At 39.5% G+C, this 26,720-nt stretch overlaps 4 protein-coding genes across 8 annotated transcripts; 2 read left to right on the top strand and 2 right to left on the bottom strand.

The window, feature by feature from the left end:
* Positions 1-2,132: 2,132 nt before the first annotated feature.
* Positions 2,133-13,378, bottom strand: LOC108074486 (trypsin iota-like). 2 transcript variants are annotated; one of them, XM_017166559.2, is made up of 2 exons: positions 12,602-13,378; positions 2,133-2,957 (listed from the first exon to the last, which is right to left on the bottom strand). In XM_017166559.2, exon 2 carries the CDS (start codon positions 2,907-2,909, stop codon positions 2,151-2,153), a length of 759 nt encoding a protein of 252 aa, XP_017022048.1. In that variant the 5' UTR covers positions 2,910-2,957; positions 12,602-13,378; the 3' UTR covers positions 2,133-2,150. The 2 variants fall into 2 exon arrangements, 1 of the variants encoding a protein (XP_017022048.1); XR_011444406.1 differs by lacking the exon at positions 2,133-2,957 and adding an exon at positions 8,091-8,408.
* Positions 13,379-16,052: 2,674 nt separating this feature from the next.
* On the top strand, positions 16,053-16,796 carry LOC108074485 (trypsin alpha). Its single transcript, XM_017166558.1, has one exon. It carries the CDS (start codon positions 16,053-16,055, stop codon positions 16,794-16,796), a length of 744 nt encoding a protein of 247 aa, XP_017022047.1.
* Positions 16,797-19,677: 2,881 nt separating this feature from the next.
* LOC108074484 (uncharacterized) lies at positions 19,678-21,319 on the top strand. The gene is made up of 4 exons (XM_017166557.3): positions 19,678-20,137; positions 20,194-20,733; positions 20,802-21,028; positions 21,088-21,319. Exons 2-4 carry the CDS (start codon positions 20,221-20,223, stop codon positions 21,311-21,313), a joined length of 966 nt encoding a protein of 321 aa, XP_017022046.3. The 5' UTR covers positions 19,678-20,137; positions 20,194-20,220; the 3' UTR covers positions 21,314-21,319.
* Positions 21,320-21,377: 58 nt separating this feature from the next.
* LOC108074538 (Golgi-associated plant pathogenesis-related protein 1) lies at positions 21,378-22,780 on the bottom strand. Of its 4 annotated transcripts, XM_017166626.3 has the most exons (6): positions 22,474-22,780; positions 22,190-22,416; positions 22,051-22,133; positions 21,840-22,000; positions 21,546-21,772; positions 21,378-21,491 (listed from the first exon to the last, which is right to left on the bottom strand). In XM_017166626.3, the coding sequence occupies exons 1-6, from the start codon at positions 22,669-22,671 to the stop codon at positions 21,401-21,403; spliced, it is 987 nt and encodes a 328-aa protein (XP_017022115.1). In that variant the 5' UTR covers positions 22,672-22,780; the 3' UTR covers positions 21,378-21,400. The 4 variants fall into 4 exon arrangements, with proteins under 4 accessions (XP_017022115.1, XP_017022118.1, XP_017022117.1 ...); XM_017166629.3 differs by lacking the exon at positions 22,474-22,780 and having other exon boundaries at positions 22,047-22,133; positions 22,190-22,331; XM_017166628.3 differs by lacking the exons at positions 21,378-21,491; positions 21,546-21,772 and having other exon boundaries at positions 21,860-22,000; positions 22,047-22,133.
* Positions 22,781-26,720: the final 3,940 nt, after the last annotated feature.

Here is a 26,720-nt window from a genome sequence, read left to right as displayed (position 1 = left end):
TGCTGCTCTCCTAATATGGAAATTTATGGGGCCAAAAGTTGGACGCAAGTGGGCGAAAAGTTTTCCTTTTCCGGCCAGCAGCTGTTTCCCCTGCCGAAAGTTGGCCCAACTTCAAGTTCAATGGCTTTAATAAGCTGGCCAATTAGGCGAGTCCATCTCGAGTCCACTAATCTCAAAAATTCCACTCGAATGCCTAGAAATGCCGGCTAATCGAAATGCTTTCTTACCCGGGAAACCCTCGAGTCGAAGAGGGCGATGGATGCTTCTCAAGTGGCCAACGGTGGCCTTCAAGGAAGCGGAAAGAATTTCCACCAGTTTAGACCAAGGCCAAATCAAATATTTGACAGACAGGCGCGGAGGCGCATCGTGCCAATGGGAAAAGCTGTCGAAAAAATGACATCTTCTAAGTATCCATTTATTATTCAAGTGCGCGGGGATTTCACTGGAAAATTAAACGACAAACCATTAATTCTGCTTGCCCCCAAAATACAAATTCAATTGATGAAATAAATGAAAATTTAATTTCCTTCCCTCATTGTTCTGCCTACAATTGAAATAAATTGTGTGTGTGTGGGGAAATTCCGGGTAATATTTTTTGCTCTCTCATGCTCTCGAGAAAAGTTGCTGTTAATGGCAGAGCCAGGGAAAATTTTCTGGCCCAATTATAAAAATGAGCTTGCCAAATTGTTTGGCCAGCACTGAGCTGGCAAAAACAGCTCTTAATGACATTTTAATTTATGTTTTTGTTACTATATATAGAGTTTATTGCTGGCTGGATTTAGTAAACTCTGATTCTGTTACCCTTCGCCCTTGGATCGAAATTAAAGCTGTTCTGATTTCAGAAATTTAATGGTCTCTTCTGTACTAGAAATCGAAACATTCCGCAATTTTGCTAGTCCCCGCCCCGAGTGACTTCATTTGGAAATCAAAAGCTCAGCGGCTAAGCGGCTTACGAGGTGGCCTAAGCCTGATGGCCAAGGTGTTGGCCAGCCGATCGAATGGCCACAACTACAATTGCGACTGCAAATAGCCTCCGTAAATATCCAGGGCCCAACCATGTCAAGAGCTAATAAGCAGGCTCTCCGGGATTGAACACGAAGCGAAGGGAGGCAGGCAGGCAGGCCAGTTCGTTAAGCCGGTGTAAGTTAATTAAAACGCAAACAGGCAAATGGCAAATGATCAAAGTGCCAAATACAGTGGCCCAAATGGGGTTTTTGGGGTGCTGCTATAATGGCGAATCACTTTGCACCGCAAACAGAGTCCACCGAACTGGCAGTTGAAGCCATGTCCCCCCTCAATGCCACATCCACTTGCCATGTTAACTGCAACATGTGTCAACTGGTTTTGTGGCGGCTGCAAAGGGCAGGAGCAGCGGTTACCACTCCCATAGACATACACTGGGGTATCCGCACAACATTGATAGAACACACACACACCTCGTTGCCGAAATTTATTGAAGCCCATCAATTCAAAGCCGCGCTAACTCCGCCACCGAAGTTCGCAGGCCGCGTTTGCAAAAGGACCAACAGCATGTTAATGCCAGGACCTGCCCAGAAGGATAGCTATCTGTTAGATGATAATTGCATAGACACTTCATCACGGTCGGGAAAATTAATCTGTTGTGCCAGACAAAACCTCAGGTGGAAATTCGAAGTCTATATGTACTTTAAAAACATTATTTTTTTGGGTAATTGTGCATCGGCTATCTAAGTCTGCAGGAAAACCCATTTTTGGAGTCAATTATCTAGCAAAACAATTCAAATTTAGTTTTCGCCAAAAGTTTATTCACTTCTTAATGTGCACCTTTTGGGTAGCCCACATTTGTTGACTCTTGCATAAATTATAATTATTAAGTGCAGCAGCCACGCCAGCAAGAAAAACACAATTTATTATGCTTTGTTTTCCCTGGTCGTGTGTATTTTTTTTTGTATTTTGGGTTTGCTGTCAAGAGCACTTTCAGAGCCATTTTGGTGACCCCAAAGGTTGTTTGTTTTCTCCACTCACTTAAAATGAAACTGCAACAACAAGCACTTGCAGCAAAGTGTGTGCTCCAAAACACAACTGGAACAATTACCACTCGAAATTGTTACTTTTTGTTAAAGAATTTCACTATTTTTATTAATTTATTTTATAATTAGCTTCTTGTTCCTTTAGAAAGTTTCTAAATCCTTGGCATTTTCTTCAATCCATTTCCGTAAAGCTGGCACATTGGCATACACTGTGGGGAAAGCTGGATCTGCACAGCCCTCGGCCCACGAGACAATGCCAACCTGCTGGCCATTAAAAACCAAAGCTCCGCCAGAGTCTCCTTGGCACGTTCCCTCATTCACATTTGAGGTACACAGCATATTCTTTGTGATCGAATAATCTTTGTACAATATTTTGCATTCTTCCAGATCCACAATATCCGTTTCGAGCGACTGCAGAATTTCCGTTTCTCCATATTCTGTGATTCCCCAACCAGTCACAGATGTCGTGGTTCCTGGAGGAGGAACTTTCTCGGCAAGTTCAATGGCCTGAATAGAGTAGTCTTCGTCGAGATTAAGTGGGTAGTCAAGGAACAGCAATCCCACATCGTTGTCAAAGGAATAGGAATCGTACTTCTCGTGGGTTCTAATCAAGGAAACTCCAACCAGGCTGCCATAATAATTATTATAGCTGGAGCCCAATCGAACACCTAAGTTCTCGGGATAATATTCCACAAGGCAATGAGCAGCGGTTAGGATAATTCTGGAACTATAAATGGATCCGCCGCAGATATGACTCCACAAATATTGGATAGACACTTGCCAGGGGGCATTCTCAATGGCTTCGTCCGCGCCGCCAATAATATATTTATAGGGAACTCTTCTCCCAGAGGTAAGGCCCACCACTAAAAGTGGAAACAATTGTAGACTACGGCAGTCCATTGGCAGTTGGCAATAACTTTACCAGGTGTAATTCCAGATCTTTTATAGCTTTTTTAAGGTATGAGCATGCGGATATATAGACATGGATTATCTCTGCATATTTTAAACACAAAAAGCGTTTAGGGAAAATTTTGTTTACTTGGGCAGATAAGGTTCTAAGTTACTACATAAAAAAAGAAGTATGTGCTACGTTTCTCGTTTCAGTTTCAGCTTCAATATTCCTATAATTTTTCAGGCAAAATGGTATTTTCTAATTTAGAATATTGAATATTATAAATAAAAATATGTACAATTTTTATTTTATTTAATATTAAAAGAAACTAAGGGTAAGTATTTTTAGACTATAAAGTTATTTTTTACACTTAAGCCCTTACTTAAGCCCTACTGTAAATTATTTTACGACCCTTAACATTTAAAGCAACGCCTAAAACCTTTCCCTAAGAGATAACTAAGCTCGTTAACCAAAAAAAAAAATAAAACAAGAAAGAAAGCTAACTTTGGCCAGCCAAAGTTTGTATACCCTTGCAGGTAACAATTAAAATATATCATAACTAAGCCAAAAATGCATTAATTTCGATTCGGAAAGCAGTTTTGTGTTAGTTTTCATTAATTTAAAAAAACTGCATACCAAATTTAAAAGTTTAAGAAATCAAAATTTTTGGCCATTTTTGCTTATTTTAATGATGTTACCCCTTATCAAATTTCGCAAAAATGGCCAAAAAATCGATTTCTTCCTGACATATCTAGAAAGATTCCCCTGTTGATGCTGATAAAGAATATATATGGTTTATGGGGTCGGAAATGATTCCTTGACTTAGAAAAATATTATTTTGTATTATAAAATCTGATTTTTTATATTAAAAATATATTGATTTTTTTTAAATTAAAAATATCACAACTCGGCCAAAAGAGCATTAATTTTAAATCGGAAAACTGTTCTGTGCAAGATTTTCTACAGTTAATAAATCTGAATACTTCATTTAAAATTTTTGAAAATACAATTTTTTATCAAAATCAAAAATTTTAATGATGTAACCCCTTATAAAATTTTGCGAAAATGGCCAAAAAATCGATTTCTTCCTGAAATATCTAGAAAGATTCCCCTGTTGATGCTGATCAAGAATATATATACTTTATAGGGTCGGAAACGTCTCCTTCACTGCGTTGCAAACTTCTGACTGAAATTATAATACCCTGCAAGGGTATAATAAAGTTGATCTGAAAATCCAATTTACCACAAGCAACCTTTAAAAAAGGCATAAGTTCGACCAATTGAAAAAATGTAACCTCTCTTAATTTTCTCCTCGCTCTTTGCCAGGGAAATTTGGTGAGTTTGCGTTCAGTGGGAAATTTTCTTTTCCATTTCTTTACCAGAGTGTGAGAGCCTGTGTGGAAGTGTGTGTGTGTGCTGGGCATTTGTGTGTGTTGGCAAATCTTTTTGCCGGTTTGTTTATCTTACATTTGAAGCATATCGGCGAGGTTTTTTATGCGCTTCTTTAGCCGGCATTTATAGCCCATTCAAAAGAGAAACAAAAGTGCGTGGATAGGTCTGTGTGTATTTGTGTGTGTGGGATTTGAGCTGCCAATTGATTGTTTTTATATAAATTTCAGCGTGTGTGTGTGTGGGTGTGCCAGACTACAAATATTCACCCGCTTTCATTTGTCTGATAGATTTATTTAAATATTTATGCTATTGAAATCGCTTTCTATTTTTGCTGGACGAAAAATCAAAGAAAACAAATCAAAAGTTTTTCGTTAAAGGATGAATATCGAGTAAACTATTTCAAAGAAATATTTTCTTTTTATTTGTAAAATTTCAATAAAGTTATTTTGTTTTATTTGAGAGGATTAAGGATACTCTAAGGTAATATTTCCTTAAATTTATTTACTTTAAACCCTGTTTTCCAATAGTTTGTCACTCCACTTAAAATCAAAAACGTGGCCTTACACTCCTGTGGGGTGCTTCTGCATTTAATGTTCATAATGGCCAACTTTATTGACAATAATTTACGCTTACGACTCTCGACCATTTGGTGAGCCGTAATTCAATTTATGGCCCGCCGGCAACCCCGTAACCCAGTTTAGAGCCGCACCGAGATACACTTGGACAGCAAATATAAATATAAATCAACATGCTGCGGCGATGGAGTGATGGGGATGCGCCAGGTGGGGGGCACCGAGTGACCGACCCGTCGGGCAATGGTCAGCGATAATATCTAGAAACTTTGCCCCCGACGCTGGGGCTAAAAAGGAAAAAGAGCCGGTGAATGTGGGCCAACTGCAGCCATAGAAGTGGCTCAATGAGACCCACTTGAACCAAAACCCCAACAAATGCGGCTGCGGGCCAAAGATATTTAGTTATTTAGAAAACCGCAGAGTGCAAAATGCCTGTCGAATGTGCCAATTTTCCACTCCCGCCACCGACACGCCGGGGGAGACAATTAAAAATTCGTGTCAAAATACGAGCGCAAAGAGGTGGCAAGAATTTTAAATGCTTTTCAAGGTTTAGCGGCGCAGCACACGCAATGTGGCACAGCGATTGCATGTGGCATGAACCGCCAATCCTCCAATTCATCGACGGGTGGGTCGCATTTAGCGCAAATTAATTTTAAATTACACATACGCCGTGGTCGCCTGCCTTTAATTAATTGCACTTTTCCCGCCCCGGAAATAAATCTACTTGGATTTTGGATTTATTTTTTTCTGTGCCGCCTCTAATTATAATTGGAGTTTAAATTTAAGCGCCACTTGGCACATAAATATAGCAGCCAGCTGACCCGAGGTCAAGTAACTACAGACAATAAACAAACTCCGAAACAACATTGTGTATACGCCATGTATTTTTAAACACGTGCAACCGGAGGGTTGGCGAGGTAAAAATAAGCAGCGCTGGAAAATGGGAAAACTCTGAAACAAATATAATAAAAGTTGAAATTACAATGATTAAAATTGCAAAAGGTAATTCATTAAAACTGTGTTTTGCAGTTAATTTGTAACATCATTTTAAAGGTTTTTAGGTAAAATTTGTATTTATTGGACAGCAACATATTTATTAATTTTGAAAACTTGATTTGACATTTATTGACTTGGATTTCATTTTTGTTTGTTCAACGAACCCCATACTTTTCTAGTGTCAATTGGTTGACATTCTTGAGTTGCTTCTTTGCAATTTTGCGGCACTCGACTTGCTCGGTTTATTGACACGCCTCGCACACGTCAATCACTGTTTGACAGACAGCCAAACACTTGACTTGGAGGGCGGATGGATTGACAGACGAGACGACGATTGAAGAGATGAGATTGAAGAGTTCCCTCGACGTTGTGTTGCATGCTTCAAGTTTTTAGCCAGACATGCAGCTCGAGTGGGGCCCAAGCCTCCGGAATTTCACCTGTATTTTGAATTCAATCCAAACATTTGTCAAGCCATTCAGCCAGACATGATGTGATGTTGTCGGCGCCTGCTAGTGATTTTCGATTTGCAAAATTGATTCGATTTCGGTTCGGGCGGGGCATACATATGATTTGTTGCCGCTCTTTGTGTCGGACATAATTCAATGCGAATGCATTGCAAATGAGCCATGAACAGCTCTGCATAATTCACAGACGCTGTATAATTAAAGTCATCAGTAATTTAAATGTCAGGCTGGGAAATAGAACATTTCATTTTGCCCATGCCAAGGTTAATGAAAAATCACTGTTCACAGTTGATAGTTTAATGTGTTTTAGTTGTTACAATTTTTTCACATGAAACGTAGAAACACACAAGTTAAATAATAGCTGTCAAAAATATCACTAAATAACAACATTTTAAAAAGGAAATTAACATAAATCATTCTGGCCTAATATGCTTTTATATTTTAAAATAAATTCTCTTTTTGCTCAACAAAAAAAAAACTATTCCATTTAAATGCCTCTTTAATTAGGAGTTAAATATACATGTTTTTGGAAATAAATAGCATTCTCGGCTAAATATATTAAGATGCCCGCGCTTTGTTGGCCATTTGTCAAATTAAGTATACGCCATGGTGCCGCATAAATTGCCACAGCCGCAGATAGAGTCGCCAAGTAAAACGGATACTTTGTCTTGCTCGCATTTTAATTGAGTACATTATATCGCCGCTGGCCTTGTTAAGAACCTTTTCTGAATATTAAACGCCATTAAGTGTCCCCCAATCGACCATTTGGCAAGGACTTTTTCCTCCGCTCCGCTGATGGATAGCCGGCCATTTTGTAATTAGTGACACATTTAACCATCCATTTGTCCTTGTTTGTGCCTGTGTGTGGCCCCGCACATGTTTGCACATACATATATTTGCCTTTGGTTGAAAACCCTGCAATCACAACAAATGTGAAGTGCAAACAAGGCAGCTTCGGGACCAACAAGCCTTCAATTAACAGCAAATTCGAAAATTCAAATATGCTAACTTTTAGCCCATTGCAATATGCGCAAATATTTGCTGGCTGTTTCATTAAGGTCCAATTAAAATGCATGTAATAAACCACAAGCAGGAGTAATCAACTTCCGGTCAAGGCTAACTATTGCTAGCCGTACTTATGGTTTCAAATATTTGAATTAATCTTGAATATGCAAGGAATTTTCACAGGCTTTCAACGATGAAATAATTAAGACGATGCATAGATTCAAGAGGAAAATTATATAAAATTGTAATTGCAATTCAAAATATGTTAAAAGTAGTTCATGAAATGGATTCGGCTTGAAGTTTTGATGGGATAAGAGAGACACTAAAGTGCATTGATTTTGTAATACCTAATATTCCTTAATGAAAAGTTAAATATTAAGTTATTAAATCGAGAAATAAATTTGTAAGCATTTCTACTAAAAATGTTTCAATTTCTTAGTTCACTTAATGTCACAATTCCTTTATCCAAATGGTAAACGCCATTAATCAAAGCCGAAATTTAATTATATTCCCCAAAGTGAATTTCTTGTGTAAACTTGCACAGTTTATGGATAAACTATATTCGAAAATATGCCATTAATCATCAAAGTTCAAACGCAATTGCCTGAAAATCGCCTAGCCTAGCGAAAAACAAACTCAAACTCTTGGCATAAATCTCAGCAAGGTTCAGCAGGGAGTTAAAATATAAAAGGAAGCCTGAAAAACAATGCAAAAATGTTACAAAAAGAGTCAAGTTAAGTTATATTCGAGACTTGCCAGTTATTTGGTAGGGAACTTTTTTTTATTTTAAACAATATCATAGCTGCGCCAGGAGGAGACTCGGCCAAGCATCCGGCAGCGGCTGCAGCTTTTTACTGACTCTGACAACGCCTTCCGTGCTCCATTTTGCGGCTCCAGCCAGCCAGTTAACCGCAATAATTTATGCCTTTGAGCCGTGTTTGAGTCAAAGCCTTTTGTGTCGCTGTGTGTGCGCGCCTGCGTTTGCGCTGGCGAGGCAACATAATTTTGCCTATTAAAGTAAAACACTAACAGCGCTTATCATTACAGCGACGCGAGCCAACAACAAGTGCAGGAAAAGCTGGAAAAACAACGAGCTTCTCAGTTACGTAGCGCATCCTTTCGTCGACGCCATTTTGTTTAGTTTATGCCGCCCCAACAGTGTATGAGAGGGTGTGTGTTTTTGTGTGTGCAGGGAAGACGTGGCATCCGCCCTGTACTCCCACTTCCTAATGCAAAAAAGCGACTTTTCAGCACAAATTTTTAGCAAAATTAAAATATTTATGTTGCCGACGTGCTTAATGTCCGTGCTGTTTCGCCCCAAAAACCCATACGCCTCCCAACGCCCACCGCCCACAGCTCCTTGTTTAGTTTTTGGAGTATGTGGGTTTCCTGGTCGTGACTACGTGCGTGATCCGGAATCCGGATGCTGGCTATGATGTGCAGCGGTCATGTACCCTTATGAAGGAATAAAATATAACTCTACCCTTTTTGAGTTCTACGAACGTTTAAGTTAATTCAGGAGAATTTTTAATAGCTGAAACCTTCTCGGAAAAGCCATGTTTAGTTAACGCTTGAATAAGCTTAAATTTAGAATTTCATTTGAAATGGTTCTTACTTTAGATATTGCCTAAGTACACCTTCTTGGAAGACCAAAAAAAATATGATATAAATATTTAACAAAATTAACTTCAAGGAACTCACTCTGTTTGAATATAAACTGAAGTTAATCTTTCATTTTGTAGTAATATTTCTACACTTAATCATTTACCTCATTTACATAGCTAACTTCAAGCGGAATGAAAGGCTCCAACCTCTACGCATTTATAATGTTGCTCATCTAGGGCATTTTCCATTCGATATTCACCATCAAATTAAATATTCCCTTCCTGTTTTAATGCTGCTGCGCACACTGCGACCCCCCTCTGGCTGCACAAAGGCAAATGCCCTGCATTAACTGACTTCCCCCCCCGCTCTTCAGCTTCCTCTCTGGACGACAGGACGACATCGCCAGGCGACACTGCCACTTAATGTTCGCGCTTTAGCAATATGAGCTGCCGGATGCAGGAGCTACGCGGACTTTCCCACCATTTCCGCTGCTATAGCAGCAGTCACTGGCCATATTGAAAACAATATATTTGCGTCACTTATGGCCCTTCAATGGCCATTAACTATTTACATTTCTGGCTGCACTCTGCGTTCGTCCATGATTTACGGTCGGGCTCAAATGGATTGCACTTTTGTGGGGATTTTTAAAGTGACATTAAGACGACACGAAAGGAAACAGGGATTCGGAATAAAAAGAAAGTAAATTAAAGCGAAACTCCTTAGGCGTTGCTCCATGTATTCTCCAGATACTTCCTTTGCCGGCCTTTGCTTTTGTTTTTTTTTTTTTTTGTTATTTTTCCCTTTGCTTTTTTGCGTTTGCCCTTTACATTTCCCATTTGCCGTCTGGTTCTTGTTAAAAACGCTCGAAATTTATGACTATTTTGGGACCTGCGGCAGCTTGCGGCTGAAATGCTCTTAGATTTTTCCACTCTGCCTTTTGCGGTTTGCTGCCACACTGGGTGCTCCTTTTCCCATCCATTGTCCTGGCTTGTGGTCACAGGGTTTAAAGTTTAAACAATTGCAGATTTGCCTTTTAATTGTTGCCTCTGTTTTCTTTCCAGGAAACCAGCAAAATATTTGGCCAAAGAGAGAGAGAGAGAGTTTGTATTGCAATTTGCAGGTTGGTAGAAAAAAGTTTGCTCTTGGGCTTTTAATGGGTAAATATAAATGATTCCTTTTGGAAAACATAATTCTTTTCATTGAGCTTTTTAGCAAGATATAATATGTGATACATATCTTATTCATTTTAAGTTGTGGAAAGCCTGGTCTAAAAGAAAATTGTATTTCATTTTGAATTCTTTTGTTAAAAGCTAAACAAACATAAAGTAAAATATAAACAATATAGCTGTAAGTTCCTCGATTTATAAATTATTAAAATCCGCAAAGTCATAATAGAAATAACACCTCCATTTAGATAAAAAAGAAAACATCCTTCCAACTACCCTCAGATTGTCCTACAACACTCAGAAGGGTGCTCGATTCGAAAGTTTTCCCAGGGAATAAGAAAAAGAAACTTCCTTCGGAACTCTTCTTCTCAATTTCTCAGTCGACTGCATTTGATTTCATTTCATTTCTCAACCCAGCCATGACAGATGGCAAATAAGTTGCCCATACGCCACGTGGTACAGCCAGCTATGAAGGGAGAAGCGAGAAGAAAGACCCAAAGAAAGGGATGCCATTGAAAACCCCCAAAAGAAAATTCAATTCCATAACAAATGAAGTGCAAAACAGATGTCCATCTGCTCGCTCACAAATGTAAACGTTGAACTTTGAAATCGGGCAATGAAAATAAAAGCGGAAATTAAGTCGACTGCCGACTGAAAATAGTTAAAATATTCAATGTGGACTAGAATCGCATGTGACTTCTGACCTCTTGCTTTGTTTTCAATGGGGGGTTACTCTGCTACCAATTTTTTTGTTTCTTGCAACTTAAATTTAAACAACTAAAAGCTTGTGTAGCCCTCACCCTTCCTGCTTCGGACAAATGGACAACGAGTGCTCTTGCAACTCGCAGGACAACAAACTAAAACCCACAAAAACCGAAACCGAATGTGGATGATGGAGAGTGTTTGTGTCGATGAGACTGCGGCCGCATTTCGCACAAATATTGACACATGCGCGGGGGCAGCGGAAAATCCCATGTCTCCCTGGAGCCACCCCATCCCCCCCACCCAGGGAAGCCCAACCGAACCTAACCTGTCCAGGCCATTAGATGATTTATAGGTCAGAGATGCCAAACCGAAGTCGAAAAGGAAAACAAAAGCGAAACCGAAATCGAAATCGAGGCCCGGCAACAACTGCAACATCGATTGACAGGAACTGCAGCCAAAGGACTTGCACGGCCACAGAAAATTGGACACTAAACTTGTCAACATTTTCAGGGCACTTAAAAAAACAAATTTGGAGACTGTATAAAACAATTATGTTTATTTAAATCTTGTAATTTAAGATCAAATAATTCAGGATGCCATAAAACTGTTTGACAAATTTGTATCTAAAAAAATTATGTTTTAAAGACAACGACTTTAAATTTAGTAAATTATTAATGCCAGAATTTACTGCTAATAAATAACTAAACCACAAAAATCCACAATTATATTTACTACATATTCTTATAAATTTTTTTACAGTGTCTTTTTTGGGTCTCCCAAAATGGAAACAGACACTTTATGGACATGCCAGCTCCATCTCTCCCATTCGTTGCCGCCCTTGGTCAGCTGTAATTAACAAAAATTGCTCTAATGAAAAATACTCGGGTAAATGTGGATTGCATTGACAGCAGTCAGGTAGAGATATATATATATTTACTATATATATATGCCACACATATTGAACTCAAAGGGAGAGAGGAACCGAGAATGTGTGCCATTGTTTTGCGCGCTCCTGTTGTTGATTAATAATGCAGTCGACGTTGGAACAAAGGATCGGACGGATTGGGGTCAAAGCTCGGTCAAGTCTGGTCTCTAAACCAGCTTTGATATGCAAAGAGCATTGCCATTGTTTTGCCAAAGGCATTTAATAAAGGAAAGTGATTTAGTTAGTCCAATATAAAGCCAAATGAAGTTTTGAACTTAGAAATTCTGTATTTAGTCAATGTGTTTTCAAATTACTTAAGAAACAGTTCTTTGATTATACTTTATCAAAGGTTTTTAGCATTTCAAGACTTATTATTTATTAAATAATAAAATTTGTTGTACAGTTTAACTCATGTTATTTCTTTAAATCTTTAAAACCTTTTCTAGTCAGCTATCTACGATGTGCTTTCTCCGCCTTCTCACACTTTTATAACTTTACACATTCCCATATCGCCCTCCCATTCCTTGCATATTAACTATTCATAACTTTGTGAATTCAATTTTAGCAACCAGTTGCCCCCACACTCCCGATTCAATCAAGGTATTCCCCCGACTCGGACTCCGATCCCTGCTGGACCAGGTAAGCACTTTAAGGTGTCATATGGAGCTAATGTGCTGGAATCTGCTCGACAAAAGTTTTTCGGGGGGTAGAGAGGTATATTCAACAATGAAACCCTCGCTGAATAGAGCTGACCACAGCAGGATATCGCAGGTGTCGGCAGGACATAAATTCAAATTTTGCAACACAACTTGTTTCCCAACTGGAAACGGTGAAAGCGAAGGGAAAAAATTGAAATTAAAAAATTTTCACCTGCAGGACAATAACAAGGCACCCACATCAAGCATTCGTCCTGTTGGCATTTGCTCTCACTCCATCTCCGGCACTGTTTGCATCTGTGTTTGCCAATGTCCTTCGTGAGTCCAATGTGTGTATGTTTGTATGAATATTCGGTTGGCCCTTGCTTCGTTATTTGCTCGCATTACAATTACCAAAGGACCAAAAGGACCTCGCCGCCCGTACATGTACGTGTACACGTACGCAATTTGTTAGCACACCTCCACCTCGTGTTAGTTTGCCCAGTTACACAAACAAATTAATTTCAGCCAGACACTCGAAATGTTTAGAACATTTGCCAATGTTTGTAATTGAATATTGCGCCGGGACATGGCCGAATGTCCTTCCACCACCCACTCACATACACCAGTGGGTCAAATTATGCAAAAGTAATTATGATTACGGCGTCGCATTGTCGATGGAACACTAACTAACTAGCATCGAGGTTGGCCTGTCACACTAATGGACAAAATGATGCGTGGCGCTATAAAATTCACTGGAGAATTTAATTACAAAATGGACATTTTTTGCAATCCGAAAAAAGAGAAGTTTTGTTCCAAATAATTAGTGCTCAGTAAGTACTCGAAAAATATTGATAGCATTGAATGATGGGATTTCCAGTGCTCATAAGATATTGAGTAACTCTTCTAATTAAACCTTTTTGCAGTTGGCAGAGCATCGAATATTTTTGAAAAATTCAGTAATTAAATTCGTTGCAATTTTTCTGATGAAGAGGGAATTCTTCATCTTTTTGCTTAAGCCTGAAAATAAAATGTGTAAATTAAATTCCACTTTAATACAGATTTAAATGCACAATTTCTCATGAAATCATATTCGGAATACATTTCAACATAATTAAAAGCAAATAAAACCGTAGCTAAGCCTAATATATTTAATCAGAGAATCATATAATATCCTGATAATTAAATATTAAAATCTAACCACACTTAATCCAGCAGATTATATGTAAATAATTCAGCAATTAAAACTTGTGCAAATACAAATATTAAAGCCCAATTCCCACAAAAAAAAAAAAACAAAATATATAAAAATGTACACATAAAAATATGTATTTCCTTTGCTTACTATTTTATTTATTTGCCAGCGGAAGTTTTGAAGCCACACCAGTGTACAGGATATTAAAAGGACACGTAGTCATGCATGTAAAGTCCCAAGGGTCGCATATGGAGGCTGTCCTCCCATTGCCCTTCGCTCATTTCCCACAGTTTTTCCGACTCTCTGTTTTTGGGGACAACGAGGGCACTGACTTGCCAAAAACGAAAAAAAAAACCTCATATCCAAAAAGTTTTTTGCACTAATTTTTATTTTGTAAGTTTTTGGCCGAGAACTTCTTTTGAGAGCTGGCAGGACGTTAAGTGTTAAAGGCGCCTTTGTGGGCCACAGAGAGAATTTTAATTAAAACTCCTAATGAATTTTTAACACAAACTCTGACGCAACTTAAAGAGCAGGAGTCAGCAGCCAAAAAAGCAAGAGACAATCCCCGGAGTCAGCGAATTGCCTGTGGTTGTTCTTTGCTTCCTTTGCCTTCTCCCGCTTCCAGTATAAGTTTTTTCTCTGTGGCTGAAATTATGACCACAGGAAAAGCGCCAAAAAGTCATCACGTGACCACACAATTGTGTGGTCAACACGTTGACCGCCTGGCAGCGATCCCTTTGGCACAGGACTCCGTCGACCTCCTTCGTATCCCCCTCGTCCTGCCGAAATTCGTTGCTAATGACATTTCAACTATTTTAATCTTCACCCTCGCTTGGCATTAATTAAATAGCAATTTCTTTGGGCTGCGGTTTTCTTTTCGACTTCAAGCATGTGGGAAAACTCGCACAAACACTCACAAAGGGAAAGGCAGTCTTTGGAGATAAGCCCAAACAACTTCCGATTAAATTGACAAGCCAATTAGCTAAGGACTCTCCGGGCAGACCATAAATACTTCGAATATCCGGCAAACAAACAACAGCAGGAGATTGCATAAATCTCCGACTGGAAGGGCACCCAAAAAAAACAACAAAAAACAAGAGAAAAGCAGCGGAAATGGGAAAGCAAGCGATTGCCAGGATAACAAAGCGCCAAGGATGCCGGCTGTCTGCATTAACCCGATGGCTGCTCTTGGCATTATTTAAAATCACAGAGCCTTCAAATTGCATTTTAATAGAATTTATTGCGCCGAACCGATTTCGGCAAACGAGGAAAATACCCAGAGCGGAAAAATCGCAAAAAATCCCTTTGGAAAAAAGCGAGTTGCAGTGGGAGGAGAAGCAGAATAATTGCGCGAGACTGCAACACTTGACTTTCCATGTTGTTTGAAGCAATAAAATGCTATTCTCAAGCAGTCGCATTGATATGCCAGCTAAAGGAAAGTGGAAACCGGGAACCGGGAGCTGGGAAATGGAAACTGCCGGCAGCCGAAGGATGGCGCGAAAAGGATACGAAAGGATAACAATGCCAGTGCTCCCAGCTGAGCGAGGGCCCAGGCTCAGTGCACTGGAGCGCATCAATTCCGCCATTTCACAATTCAAAATGCGAAATCCGTTGCCAGGACGCGAGATGCAACCAACGGCAAGGAGAACACAAATTATTACTTGGCTTCGCTCCAAAATGTTTTAAATTACAATTTGCAAAATATATTTATACGTCTTGCACAGCAGGTCGCCGGGAAAATGCTTAAATGCGGGATGAGGGCAGATGGACAGAGGGAAAACTGCACCCGCAGGAAGCCATTTAGTTCGGCTTTCCACCACCGCACCACCCCCTGGGGCGAGGCCATAATTCTTGCATAAAAAATCAACAACCAAATGGCAACTGTTGTCTGTCGGCCTCAAGATAAACTTTGCTTGCCACTTTTGTAAATAATTTATCTGCTCTTGGTCACCACTGCGTATGCGTAATAATCGTAATTAATGTGGGAGGACTCACCAAGAAAATGTAAAGAAAGCTGCAGAAAGGAAATTAAATAACGGAACTCACAGAGAAATGCAGATGTATAAACCCGTCTTAAATTACTGTAGTTCTTTTTACACTAACTACAAATTTTATGTTAATTATTAAAAAAGACCTTTAGGAATTTTGCATTCAATAACTTGTAAACTAAACCACAGCTAGTTTATTTTATTATTATATTAGTTACATGGTTAACAGCTTAAAATGATAATTCATTGATTTTAAATGTACATATATTATTCCTTTTATTAACATTTTATGGTCCATACTGTTTTCATGGCAAAACTAATGAACAATTGTAAGCAATGTCATTCCTACTTAAGGCAAGGCTACGTGACTAAGTAACAAATATAAAGAATTTTTAAAAAGGAAATAAAACTGATAAGCTGAATATATATAAGAGGAGTTTACTATCCAATAGCCCCAGTTTTCCCTGACCTTAGCTCGACGGAACACTGTATCCCGCTTGAAAATGCCATTCAGGATCCTGGCTCTACTCCTATCAGTAATCCTACCTTTTGGGCACTTGGACTTGGTCCAAGGCACTGCCATAAACATCACAGAAGCTCCCTGGCAGGCATCGGTTCTGGTGAACGACAAGCATCGTTGCGGGGGAGTGATCTACAGCAAGGATGTCGTCTTAACCATTGCTCAGTGTGTCAAAGGTGTCAGAACGGGTAACCTCGCTGTTCGAGTGGGATCCGACAAGAAGGACCTCGGCGGTCAGGTGCTACCAGCAAACAGGGTGGTCACGCAAGCGTTGGGCCTGCTTCCCAGTGATGTGGTCATCATAGCACTAGAGAAGTCCATTGATTTGGATGACAATGCCAAGTCCATTGATCTGGCCAGTAGGTTGCCCAAGCTGGATACTGAGGCCTCAGTAACTGGCTGGACAGAGGTGGTGGGCGAAGACCCCGCAGAGGAATTTTTAATGAGAACAAACGTCACCGTTGTCGAAAATTTAGAGTGCAGGAGCGATGGTTTCTTTATAAAGCGGATTCTAAGGCCCAATGAACTGTGTGCCTCGAAATCAAACTCTACTAATGTCGCCTGTCAAGGGTTCTCCGGCAGCCCCTTGGTCTCTGATGGAAAGCTGATTGGCATCGCATCCTGGAACGTGAAGTGCGATTTTCTCCAATCACCCAGTGTGTATGCAGATATCGCGGTGATTAAGCCATGGATCAGCAGCACCGCTAAGCTATTGAATGTTTTTTAAAACAAAAATAAACATTTATTCAGCTGAATAAGCACTTGAGAAAAGCAAACCGATTTATGTAATCAAAAGCCAGTCGCTATTTTACATAAACTCTGAAATCATAAGCCAAAATGGAAATATAAATCTCTGAAAAATAGGTTTGCCCAAAAAAAGGCATATTTATATTTACAAATTGTTTTCGTTTATCCAAAAAACGTATACAAGCTCTCAATTTTTTTTTGTTCTGCATTGCCGCTTGAATTCCGAAATTGAAATTTAATTCATTTGCATTTTATTCTATGATCTGGGGAGTGCGCCACGGATGAATATTATTAATACGGCCCATAAGCCCAATAAATGCTCATGATTCAGCGCTGCGCCGTTCGTTGCTCGCGCAGTTGTTCTCGCCGTTGTTGGCATTTTTGTTTCTGCTGTCACTGGATGCTGTGCATTTTTTATGGTTATGAGCTTTATTGTAATGACCATTAAAATTGGCATTGTTATGACCGTTGTCAGCCAAGAGCCGTGGGCCATGAGCCATGTAGGGGGTTTGACCCACAGAGAATGACAGAGGGAATGAAGCCAAGGATGCGGCGGAAATTGGATTGGTAATATGAGTTTAAATTTAAAAATGTTGCGATTAATAAATATATTTTAATGTACTCGTTAAAATAATATAAAATTAAGCATTTAATTATATTAGTAAATAAAAAAACAAACTCATTTTTGTATAATATAGTTTCTAGAGCTCTTGAAAGTAATTCAAACCTCTCATGATCCATGGTGCACCGCTTTTTACTCTTATTGTTCCCATATCCCACCGATATCCTTTGTATCCCTGCCAAAATCAGCAGGAATACAGCTACAGATGCTGCATTGTCAGCTTAATAATTACAGCACACACACACACGCACAAGCCGTTGCATCTGCATGCAATTTGAACAGGGAAAACTCGCTGGCTGGCTTGCAGAAAACTGGAAACTGAATACGGAAAACTGAAGGGAAAACCTGCTGGAAAAGTGGCAGACATTTGCACGTCGTCAGCGTCGACACATTAAAATAAATGAGACTTTTGCCTTAAAGCAGCTGCCGCTGTTGTTGCTGCGTTGCAATTATTATTGCCACTTTTGTTGCTATTGTTGTAGCTGTTGTTGCTATAGCAAGAACATTTTCACGTTTTTCGCAACGCCTTGAAAATTACACGCAAATTACAATGCATAACGAAGAAGGTTTTCACAGTGCGAGAGCGAGTGAGCGTTACTTCCTTCGCCCTTCGACTTTTCGTTTTTCCCACAATACCTCCCATGACCTCATTTACCCCTAGTTTAACATACAACAGAAAACAAAAAAAAAATGAGAGAAAGGAAATAAAACAGAAAACACAAATTGAGAAAATGCGAAAATTCGAGTCTTCTTAATTACATTGTAAAATGCATTGGCAGACGATACGCTGCTGCGCCCTGTTGGAACTGCAAATTCCAATCTGCTGTTTGGGAAACCCAGGGAAATTCCACACCTTTTCTCTTTTTCGTTGCGGTAATTAAATTGAACTTTTGTCTGCGGCTTTTTGACAGCTGAATGCATTTAACCATTCGGCAGGGTATACAATGGCCCAAAGACCTGCAGGAAACTGTCTGAAACTTAATGCCAGGTGCATGAGTTCGGGGTTTCAGTTAAGATTTTAAATGCTTAAGCTGCTTTAAATATGAAAATCATATCCCAAATTAAACTGAAAACCCTTATCTACATAATGTAAACAACTAAAATGCAAAATGGGAAATGTTCAATAAAACCTGCGCATAAAATATATTTTCAAATTTTCAAATTGGTAAAACCGCAGCTGTGACAATTACTTTTTTGTAGGTCAGCAATGATGTAGGTCACACAGCAAGCGCCATATAATCTTCACAAATTTAATAATTTAATATTGAATATATTTTCAATAATTAAATTCATTACCCACATTTTTCGCCATGATTAAATTAATATTTTGCTGGGAAAATGCCAAGAGGAACCTGTTTAATGGCCGCCATTGGGTTGCCAGGGATTCGGAACAGCAACAGTATATGGAAACATCACGTACATCAGGATGCCACAGGACAACAAGTCGCTGGGGTCTCTTGCTGAAATTAAAAAAATATACCAAAAATTTACCATAAAAATTCATAGTCTACTTTTTGAAGCCGCCCTTATCATCACGCTTTTTCTTTTCGCTGAGCTTTTTTTTAGCTAGGTAAATATATGTTTTATATATATACATGTTCCTGTTCCCTTTTCCCGTTGTTTTGAGCGTTTTCCCATTTTCGTTGAGTTGCTTTTATTGCAGCCAGCAGAAATTTCTGTGGCATGATGCCAACCAATTTTGACGTGATGCCAGTAACACGGATATATACATATATATATATACATATATCTCTCTCTATACATATATATGTATGTGTTTGTGTCAGTGTGTGACTTTGGATATTTGCCATGGTGTGTTTGTCACTTGTTGACGGCGTGAAACTGAAGCCAACAGCAACAGTCGCTCGTCCTTCGGCTGTTGCTCCTTAAAGTGGTTTATTGGGTTAACGGTTACGGTTACGGTGGCGGTTGCGTCTACGCTTAGGTGGCTTTAAAGTTTTAACTGAAGGTAATGCACAGGCTTTAATGTTCTGCGAATCGGTGGTCGGAGAAGAATCACCGGCTCTAATCCCATTTTACACAGATTTTTTAGGATTTAAAGTTGTTAAAAGAGAACTGATGGCAGCTGGAATAGTTAAGGGATAAGAGATTTAAGGATCTGCCAGTACTTTGTAAGGGTTGTAGTCCACACCATGATAATTACTCATTAAAAAACTTCTACCTCTTTAGGGGTTTAATAGATAACTTTGCTTTAAAAATCAAATCACCATTTTCATCAGGAATTAAAAGCAAAAATCAATTAGGATTTTATTAAGAAACGCGAACCCTAAGCTATAAATATAAAGAATGGAAATTGAATCATAAATATTCTCATCCTTCCCCAAATTCTACGCCCATCTCTTTCCCAACTCACAATGGCGTGAAAACTCACTGCCTCGGAAAAAAAATTCCATTTTAATTTCCATGCCCAAGTGACAAACAGTCAATCAAAAAGCAGGCCACGGGGGACAGGTCAGAGGGCACGCTGCTACCATAACTCCACCTTGACACCTTTGTGACCCGACGCCACCCGTCGCTGCTCGCGGATATTTATGGTAGAAATTTAAAATTAATGATGTGTGACGTGAAATTGTCGCCAAAAAAAGAGAGAGTCGGGGAAAAAGTAATGCAGAAAAATTAAACAGAGAGAGAAGAGCGTACAAAAGGCATCGGGACTAGCGGGAGGACATCCGATTTAAGTATGACGCAGCAGACATTCAGTTTCGTCTTTCCCTAACACTTACAGAATTCCTAGAAAATTGCTAAGAAAAATTAACGTAAAATGGAATGTCCTGAGAATGAGCCCCTGCAATTGCTTCAGCACAACAATGCCAAGTTCATAACCTGCGATCTCCGGAAAAGAGACCTGGAAACCTGTCGAAGCAGTCTCAAATCCACTTGCCAGAATCCCATCAGCGTGTATGCTAATAACCGAATTTATCTGGCCTGCGAGGTCAAGGGGTCACTGCCGGAAATCTCCAAGTGGTCAAATTATGCAAAGCTCTTCAGGCCATTGCCAAAAATAAACTCTAGGAAAAATAAGAAGATTTGTAACCCCCAGTGGCAGTGGAGCGGTGCTAAATATTGTATTGCTCCGCCACTAAGGCAGAGTCCACCACAAAAAGAATCGTCTGAAAAGGATTTACATGAACAAGTAACCAAACAATTTAAATATCAACCCAAGGCTATTAAGCGAGCTGTGCTTAGAGAAACCAACAAGTACAGGAAACTTCATCGTGCGAGTCCTTTAAAAATGAACGATAATCTCTCTAAATACGCACAAGACTGGGCAAACGTATGTGGAATTTATATACTTTTACTTGGTTTTTCTTAAGTAATTTATTTTCTTAATCGATGCCCCAGCACCTGGCCTACTATGATCGTCTTGAAACCCGACCTTTTCCGATTTATGGCGAAAATATCATGTGTATTCGTAAGCCAATATTTTCCATCGAGCATATGATGAAGCTCTGGTACCAGGAGAAGTACCACTACGACTACATGGATCCCTGTTTTAGCCCATACACCGGTCATTTCACCCAGATGGTGTGGAAAGATACTGAATATCTTGGCGTGGGAGTGGCCTCCAAGTAAGATAATTCCAATACATAGCCTGAAATCATAAAAAAACGCTTTTTTCCAACTCAAGTGATTCCTGTATTTGGATTGTGTGCAATTATGATCCACCTGGGAACACAAGAGGCCATTTCCAGGAGAATATTCTGCCCCGAAGCCTACTTTATAATGCATCCACCGGGGAGGATGAGAAGGAAAAGAAAAAGATTTCATCACCCAAAACTCAATGGAAACAAAAGAAATCCCATTGTCAAAAAGTTACACTTTGTTTTTGCAAGAAAAATAAACAAGAATTATAAGCACCAGCTGAGTTTGTTAATTTTAAATTATATTTGCTTTTAATCAAAATAAAACTACCTTAAATACTGGACCTCTGATGTTTTTATTTACAACTTTTTTTGTGGTACATTATCCTTGAATAGGCCCCCAACATTGCCAGGAGGATTGTAATTGCAAACGACCCAGGTTCTGTCATCTCTGATGTAAATAAATAAAAACAAAAATATTACTAGACTCTAGATTCTCACTCACCTTCGAGCCACACCGGTACCCACTTCCTTGGAGGCCTTCCAAATTAGTTGTGTAAAATGTCCTGCAGTTGGCACGAATTCAGCCTTGTCAAAGTTGTAGCTATTGATTTCCCGATACCACATATTCACGGGCAATTCCCCTTCGACATCCATTCCACCGGAAAGGAATATATTCTCGCCGTATTTGGGATTGGGTCGGTGTTGCATTATGTTTTTGTCTCGCAGATGCTATTGAAGAAATAATACAGATTAAGCCAAATTCTTAAACAAAATAATAATAGAAAACTCTTTATACATTAGCCCATTCTTGAGCCAATTTATTCAGTTCCGCATTCACAGTCAAGGCCGGACAGCCATGCATTGCCCGGAGTTTATTGGTGGTGTTTAAGACATCCTTCAGGAAGACCTCATTGTTGGCATTGGTGTCCGCGCCCCGGGGTCCTGCAGCTTGTTCAACTAAAACTACCATAAACGCTGCAACTCTTCTAACGATTTTACCTACTGACTTTTACGTGGTACATTATCCTTAAAGTTTCCCACAATATTGCCGGCGGGATTGTAATTGCAAACAACCCAGGTCTTGTCCGCTCTAATACAAATTAACAAAAAAAAGAGCTAATTTCTAGTCACAAAGTAAAAACTCACTTTCGAGCCACACCGGCGCCCATTTCCTTGGAGGCCTTCCAAATTAGTTGCGTGAAATGTCCTGATTTTGCCACAAATTCAGCCTTGTTAAAGTCATAACTACTCATTTCCCGATACCACATTTCTACGGGCAAATCCCCAGCAACATCCATTCCGCCGGATAGGAATATATTCTCGCCGTATTTCGGATTGGGTCGGTGTTGCATTATGTTATTGTCCCGCAGGTGCTGGAAAAAATAAATATGCCAAATGATTAAACAACAAATTGTAAGAACTTTTAGTACATTAGCCCATTCTTGAGCAAGTTTATTTAATTCCGGATTCACAGTCAAAGCCGGACAGCCATGCATTGCCCGGAATTTGTTGGAAGCGTTGAGGACCTCCTTTAGGAAGAGCTCATTGTTGGCCTTAGTGTCCACGCCCCGGGGTCCTACAGCTCGTTCGTGGGTTTTTGGTATTTGCTGTGGGCGTTTGTGGGCCATTTTCTATAGTGTGTCCTTCGTCTATAAGATTTAGGGAAGCTGAGGTCCAGTATTTCCAAGTCTAACTTATATCTAGTGTCATTAGATCCAAACTAACTAGATTTGTCTTTGATAATAACAAATTAAAAAAATGTAGAATTTTAGAGAATGACAACTTAATAAAGGTTTATTTCTGTTCATATATCTTTCTCTGAATACTCATCAGTCAGGCTGGGAATGGAAACCCTTTCAACCCGCTCACATAATCCCACCTAAACATCGGGATTAACATTGTGATTGATACCGCAAACACAGAGTGTGGGGCTCTGGGGCCAAAGTATCGAATCCATAGACACAGATTAGACAGACTGTCAGAGGGAAGAACTTCCCGCATCCTCATCCGCATTTACATCCACGCCAGCCCACTTCACGCACAGCTCCTGCTGTCTTTGACGAATGGATTAACCAACGTGACGTATGAGTGATGTATGAACGCAGCGCCCGGTTATTAATGAGCCACCGATTCTTTGCCACGACCTGGAGCCCCATATGTGAGCAAATCGGGGAATCAGAGTGGCATTAATTGCCAATTGAGTCGGTTTGAATAATGCCAGAAGCGAGTGACATGGAGGCTGCTTATCAACCGCCCGCAGCTCCATTTATCGATGTGCAAATTTCGATGTCGGAACATTAAATTATTTACGTATATGTATGTGTCTCTGGGCTGAGCTGGACGGGACAGGGCAAGTGTGAATCCTTAATGAGTTGGGCAAATGCAAATCAACAGCACTGTGCCCTACGGAGATTAAGCCAGTAGAGTCCGATATATGTACGATGTGCGTGTGGGGGAATATAGCTGCAGGAGAAGCTCATTCACTCAAATTATCCGTGTTGCCCGGAGCAGAGATCGGATGTGCAATTCACTTCTATGGCAGGCACTAAATAATGGCCTCATAGATACTGATGTAGATTTAATCCTTTAATTTAATTTAGCCGAGTTGTCAATTGAATTAAGTGGTTTACTCATTTAGATTAATTTAAAAATGTAAATTCATTGAATATTTAATTGATTTTGAAGTCTTTCTGATAATCGGAATAGTGAACAAAGTACTGGGAAGTCATTCATTAAATTTCTCATATATATATATATTGGTTGATTTAAGGCAAACATCTGTGGTTTAAAAATAAATCTTTGACATTAAATTATAATTTGTATATGCTTAAATTTTTTAAAACTTTAATACCTTTCTCAATACATATAAACTTCATTAATTAAAAGAGTTTTATTAATAGGCATCTCTACCTTAATATCTCCCATTTAATTTCTGAAAAATCGGACTTCCTTTAATCCTGTGCACTGCATTTCAGGTTGCCATGCCTACAATCTCTACTCCCCATAGGGTGGTCTTTCACAGTCGCATCATCCGCACAATTCACAATTGCGATATGGCACGGAGTGGAGTGGAGTTCAGTGGGTGCCGGTCCGTGGTTGAGTGATTCCCCGGGCTCGGCGGTTGGGCGGGTGAATTGTTTGGGTTGTAAAACCCGGCCGCAGTCAAAGCGTAAAACGCAAAGCGCACACGTTACTTTGCTGTCGATTTAATTAATTTCGCAAATTTGGTTTCGTTTATTTATGCATTGCTGGCAAAGGGGAAGGAGAACGACACATGCAATATAAATACACCGATGCCGGGGATGTCCAATATGCGGGCATTATACACAGCCAGACATACATATGTATATAGGTTCTGATATCTGGGCAAACAGCTCGCATTTCCATCTCGATTCGATTCACTGACAACCGCACGGCATCTGCTGCCGGATGCGCTCGATTGCACTAGCTCCGATTGGCGATTGCCAGGATTCAGGATTTAATTCCGGATTCCCATTGATATGATTCCGCCGTGTTTTGTAATAAAGGAAATATCAAAAAAATAAAGTACAACAAAGCGAAAGAGATGCGTTTTTTATGAGGCTTAAATGTGAACAAAAGAGGCGGAAATTAAATGTTTTACTTTCAAACTGAAATTTATAAAGGCCACAAATAGCGATTATTTTAATTTCATTCGAATTATTGAAAAACACTAGCAGTTATACATTTTGTAATGACAAGTAAATGAATTTTTATCTTAAATTGGAACCGAATTCATGTTTAAATATTTATTGCGAGTATTTCAGTAACTTTTCCCTTGAAAATGCAATACCATCAAGGAAAATGTCTGTCAGCGCTAAATGAAAGCTCTATTTCTCTTGAATCTCGCTGAATCCGATTACAATAAGTCTTATGACATCCCACTTTCACTTTGAACCCTGCTAATGTCAATCAGCAATAAACTGCAGCTGCACAAATAACTCACAAAAAATGGTATAAAAAAACAACAGCTAGAGGGCTCCTTGCATCCTTGATCCCCACGAAGGCCAGTCAAATGGAAATTTTCCACCTAAACGACATAAAATTTGCTACCAAATCGGTTTATGGCAAAGCAAAAACTTTTTTTCTGCATTCCTTTTCCCAGCCCAACCATATTTTCAGCGGTTTTCCCATCGACTAGACTTAAAACTACAACAGCGAAAAATTCGGCTTCGTTTTTCGCCAGCCCAAAAATTTCCATGGACGACTTGCTGGCGTAAAAATTTTTGGAAATTCCATTTGCATGTGTGTAAGAGGATAGGGATAAAAGCCTGTGTGGGTGGTAGCCATATTTCGCCCCTTTCGGCCATAAAAGCTAAAATTTTTGCGGCTCAAACGAAATGCAGCAGGGAGCGTAGCACGCGAAAGTGGATTACCAACGGTGCCAGACTCCAGGACTCCCCTTACATTATAATACCTAGCCACCGTTACACAGGGAAAAAATTAGGGTAGCATCTATATTTTATCGGCTGTTTAATAGTTTTCAAAAAATAGTTATTGTATTTACATAATATTTATTTATAAAGAACCCCCTTGGAAGCGTTTATAAATTCTTTAGCCAATTTTCCTGTGTAGTTAGATTCCTCTCCCCTTCCTGATCCCCTGGAATCTGCTGTCACTCTGCCTGCATCCATTTGGCGCTGCACAACGGTGAGTGAGAATTCCAGGCTGCATGCACCTTTGCCTCCATTTGAAGCCGCCTGCTTACCTTTCTGCCAATTTCTGGACGCCTGTTCCAAGTGCCACCTCCTGCCATGGCAGGGGTATACAGGTGTTGGTCGAGGGGGAACATAGCCAAAGGACTGAGTGCCCCTCTTTGTCTATTCAATTGAGCGGGTTACACTGCGTTGGAGATCGCCTTTCCTACGGCTAAATGGCCTGGCCCAGACCGGCTCCACTTTATTTTTTTTTATTGGCTTTGAGTCTCGATGCAATAAACTTGGCTAAAAGTTCTCACGTCAATCGGTTGCGGGTATTTTCACACAGGCTGCCAACAAAGTGGATGTGAAAAGTGCGTGTATGTGAAAGCTGGGCGATGATGATGGGGGGGGGGTGGAGAGTCTGCGGAATGGCAATAGATTTTTTAATAAAAACTGGCAACTTGTTCAAGTAAATGAGGCTTTAAGGGGAAAAAATGTAGGAATAACATAGGGATTAATTGTGTAATGAAAGTTCTTAAATATGTAAAGAACATTAAATACTAAAATAGCTAAAGTTTTTCTTGAAACTGGCATTATTATCTACTTTTGCTTTGATTTATCCAAGATACAAAATTTAAGATAACATATTTGTTAAATTTGATAAAAATTATACACATTAGTGGTGCTGTTTTACATTTTTTATAAATAATCAAGAAACTAAAATTAATAATCCAACAAATAAAGTCGAGTTCAATGCACATTTAAAGAGAAAACTATTAAACTTTCCTGCTCATGACTGCTCTCAGTAAATGGCACTATTTTTTCGCATTTGAAATCGCTTTCATTGGCAAAAGGCAGCTGCCAGTTTTTATTATGCTCATCAAATGGTTATAATTCAATTTTTCCAATCGAGAAAATCGCAGCACGAACCGCTGTTCGCATACGTTAAATAAATGGCGAAATCCATAAGCACCATGGGACGCGCCCCCGAAATCCAACCAATTTCCATGGTTTTCCCA

This window comes from Drosophila kikkawai, chromosome 2L (genome assembly GCF_030179895.1).
Source record: "Drosophila kikkawai strain 14028-0561.14 chromosome 2L, DkikHiC1v2, whole genome shotgun sequence".
Classification (NCBI taxonomy): Eukaryota; Metazoa; Arthropoda; class Insecta; order Diptera; family Drosophilidae; genus Drosophila; species Drosophila kikkawai.
Note: the sequence above shows the minus strand (reverse complement) of the source record. Positions and strands in the feature narration are given on the sequence as shown.

Excerpts from the sequence above, each read along its gene's own strand:
- LOC108074486 (XM_017166559.2), bottom strand. The coding sequence starts at position 2,909 with ATGGACTGCCGTAGTCTACAATTGTTTCCACTTTTAGTGGTGGGCCTT.
- LOC108074485 (XM_017166558.1), top strand. The coding sequence starts at position 16,053 with ATGCCATTCAGGATCCTGGCTCTACTCCTATCAGTAATCCTACCTTTT.
- LOC108074484 (XM_017166557.3), top strand. The coding sequence starts at position 20,221 with ATGGAATGTCCTGAGAATGAGCCCCTGCAATTGCTTCAGCACAACAAT. Across the intron at positions 20,734-20,801 it reads ACGCACAAGACTGGGCAAAC|CACCTGGCCTACTATGATCG; the intron begins GTATGTGGAATT and ends TCGATGCCCCAG. Across the intron at positions 21,029-21,087 it reads GGCGTGGGAGTGGCCTCCAA|TGATTCCTGTATTTGGATTG; the intron begins GTAAGATAATTC and ends TTCCAACTCAAG.
- LOC108074538 (XM_017166626.3), bottom strand. The coding sequence starts at position 22,671 with ATGGCCCACAAACGCCCACAGCAAATACCAAAAACCCACGAACGAGCT. Across the intron at positions 22,001-22,050 it reads GGATAATGTACCACGTAAAA|TTGAACAAGCTGCAGGACCC; the intron begins GTCAGTAGGTAA and ends TGGTAGTTTTAG. Across the intron at positions 21,492-21,545 it reads GGTACCGGTGTGGCTCGAAG|AGATGACAGAACCTGGGTCG; the intron begins GTGAGTGAGAAT and ends TATTTACATCAG.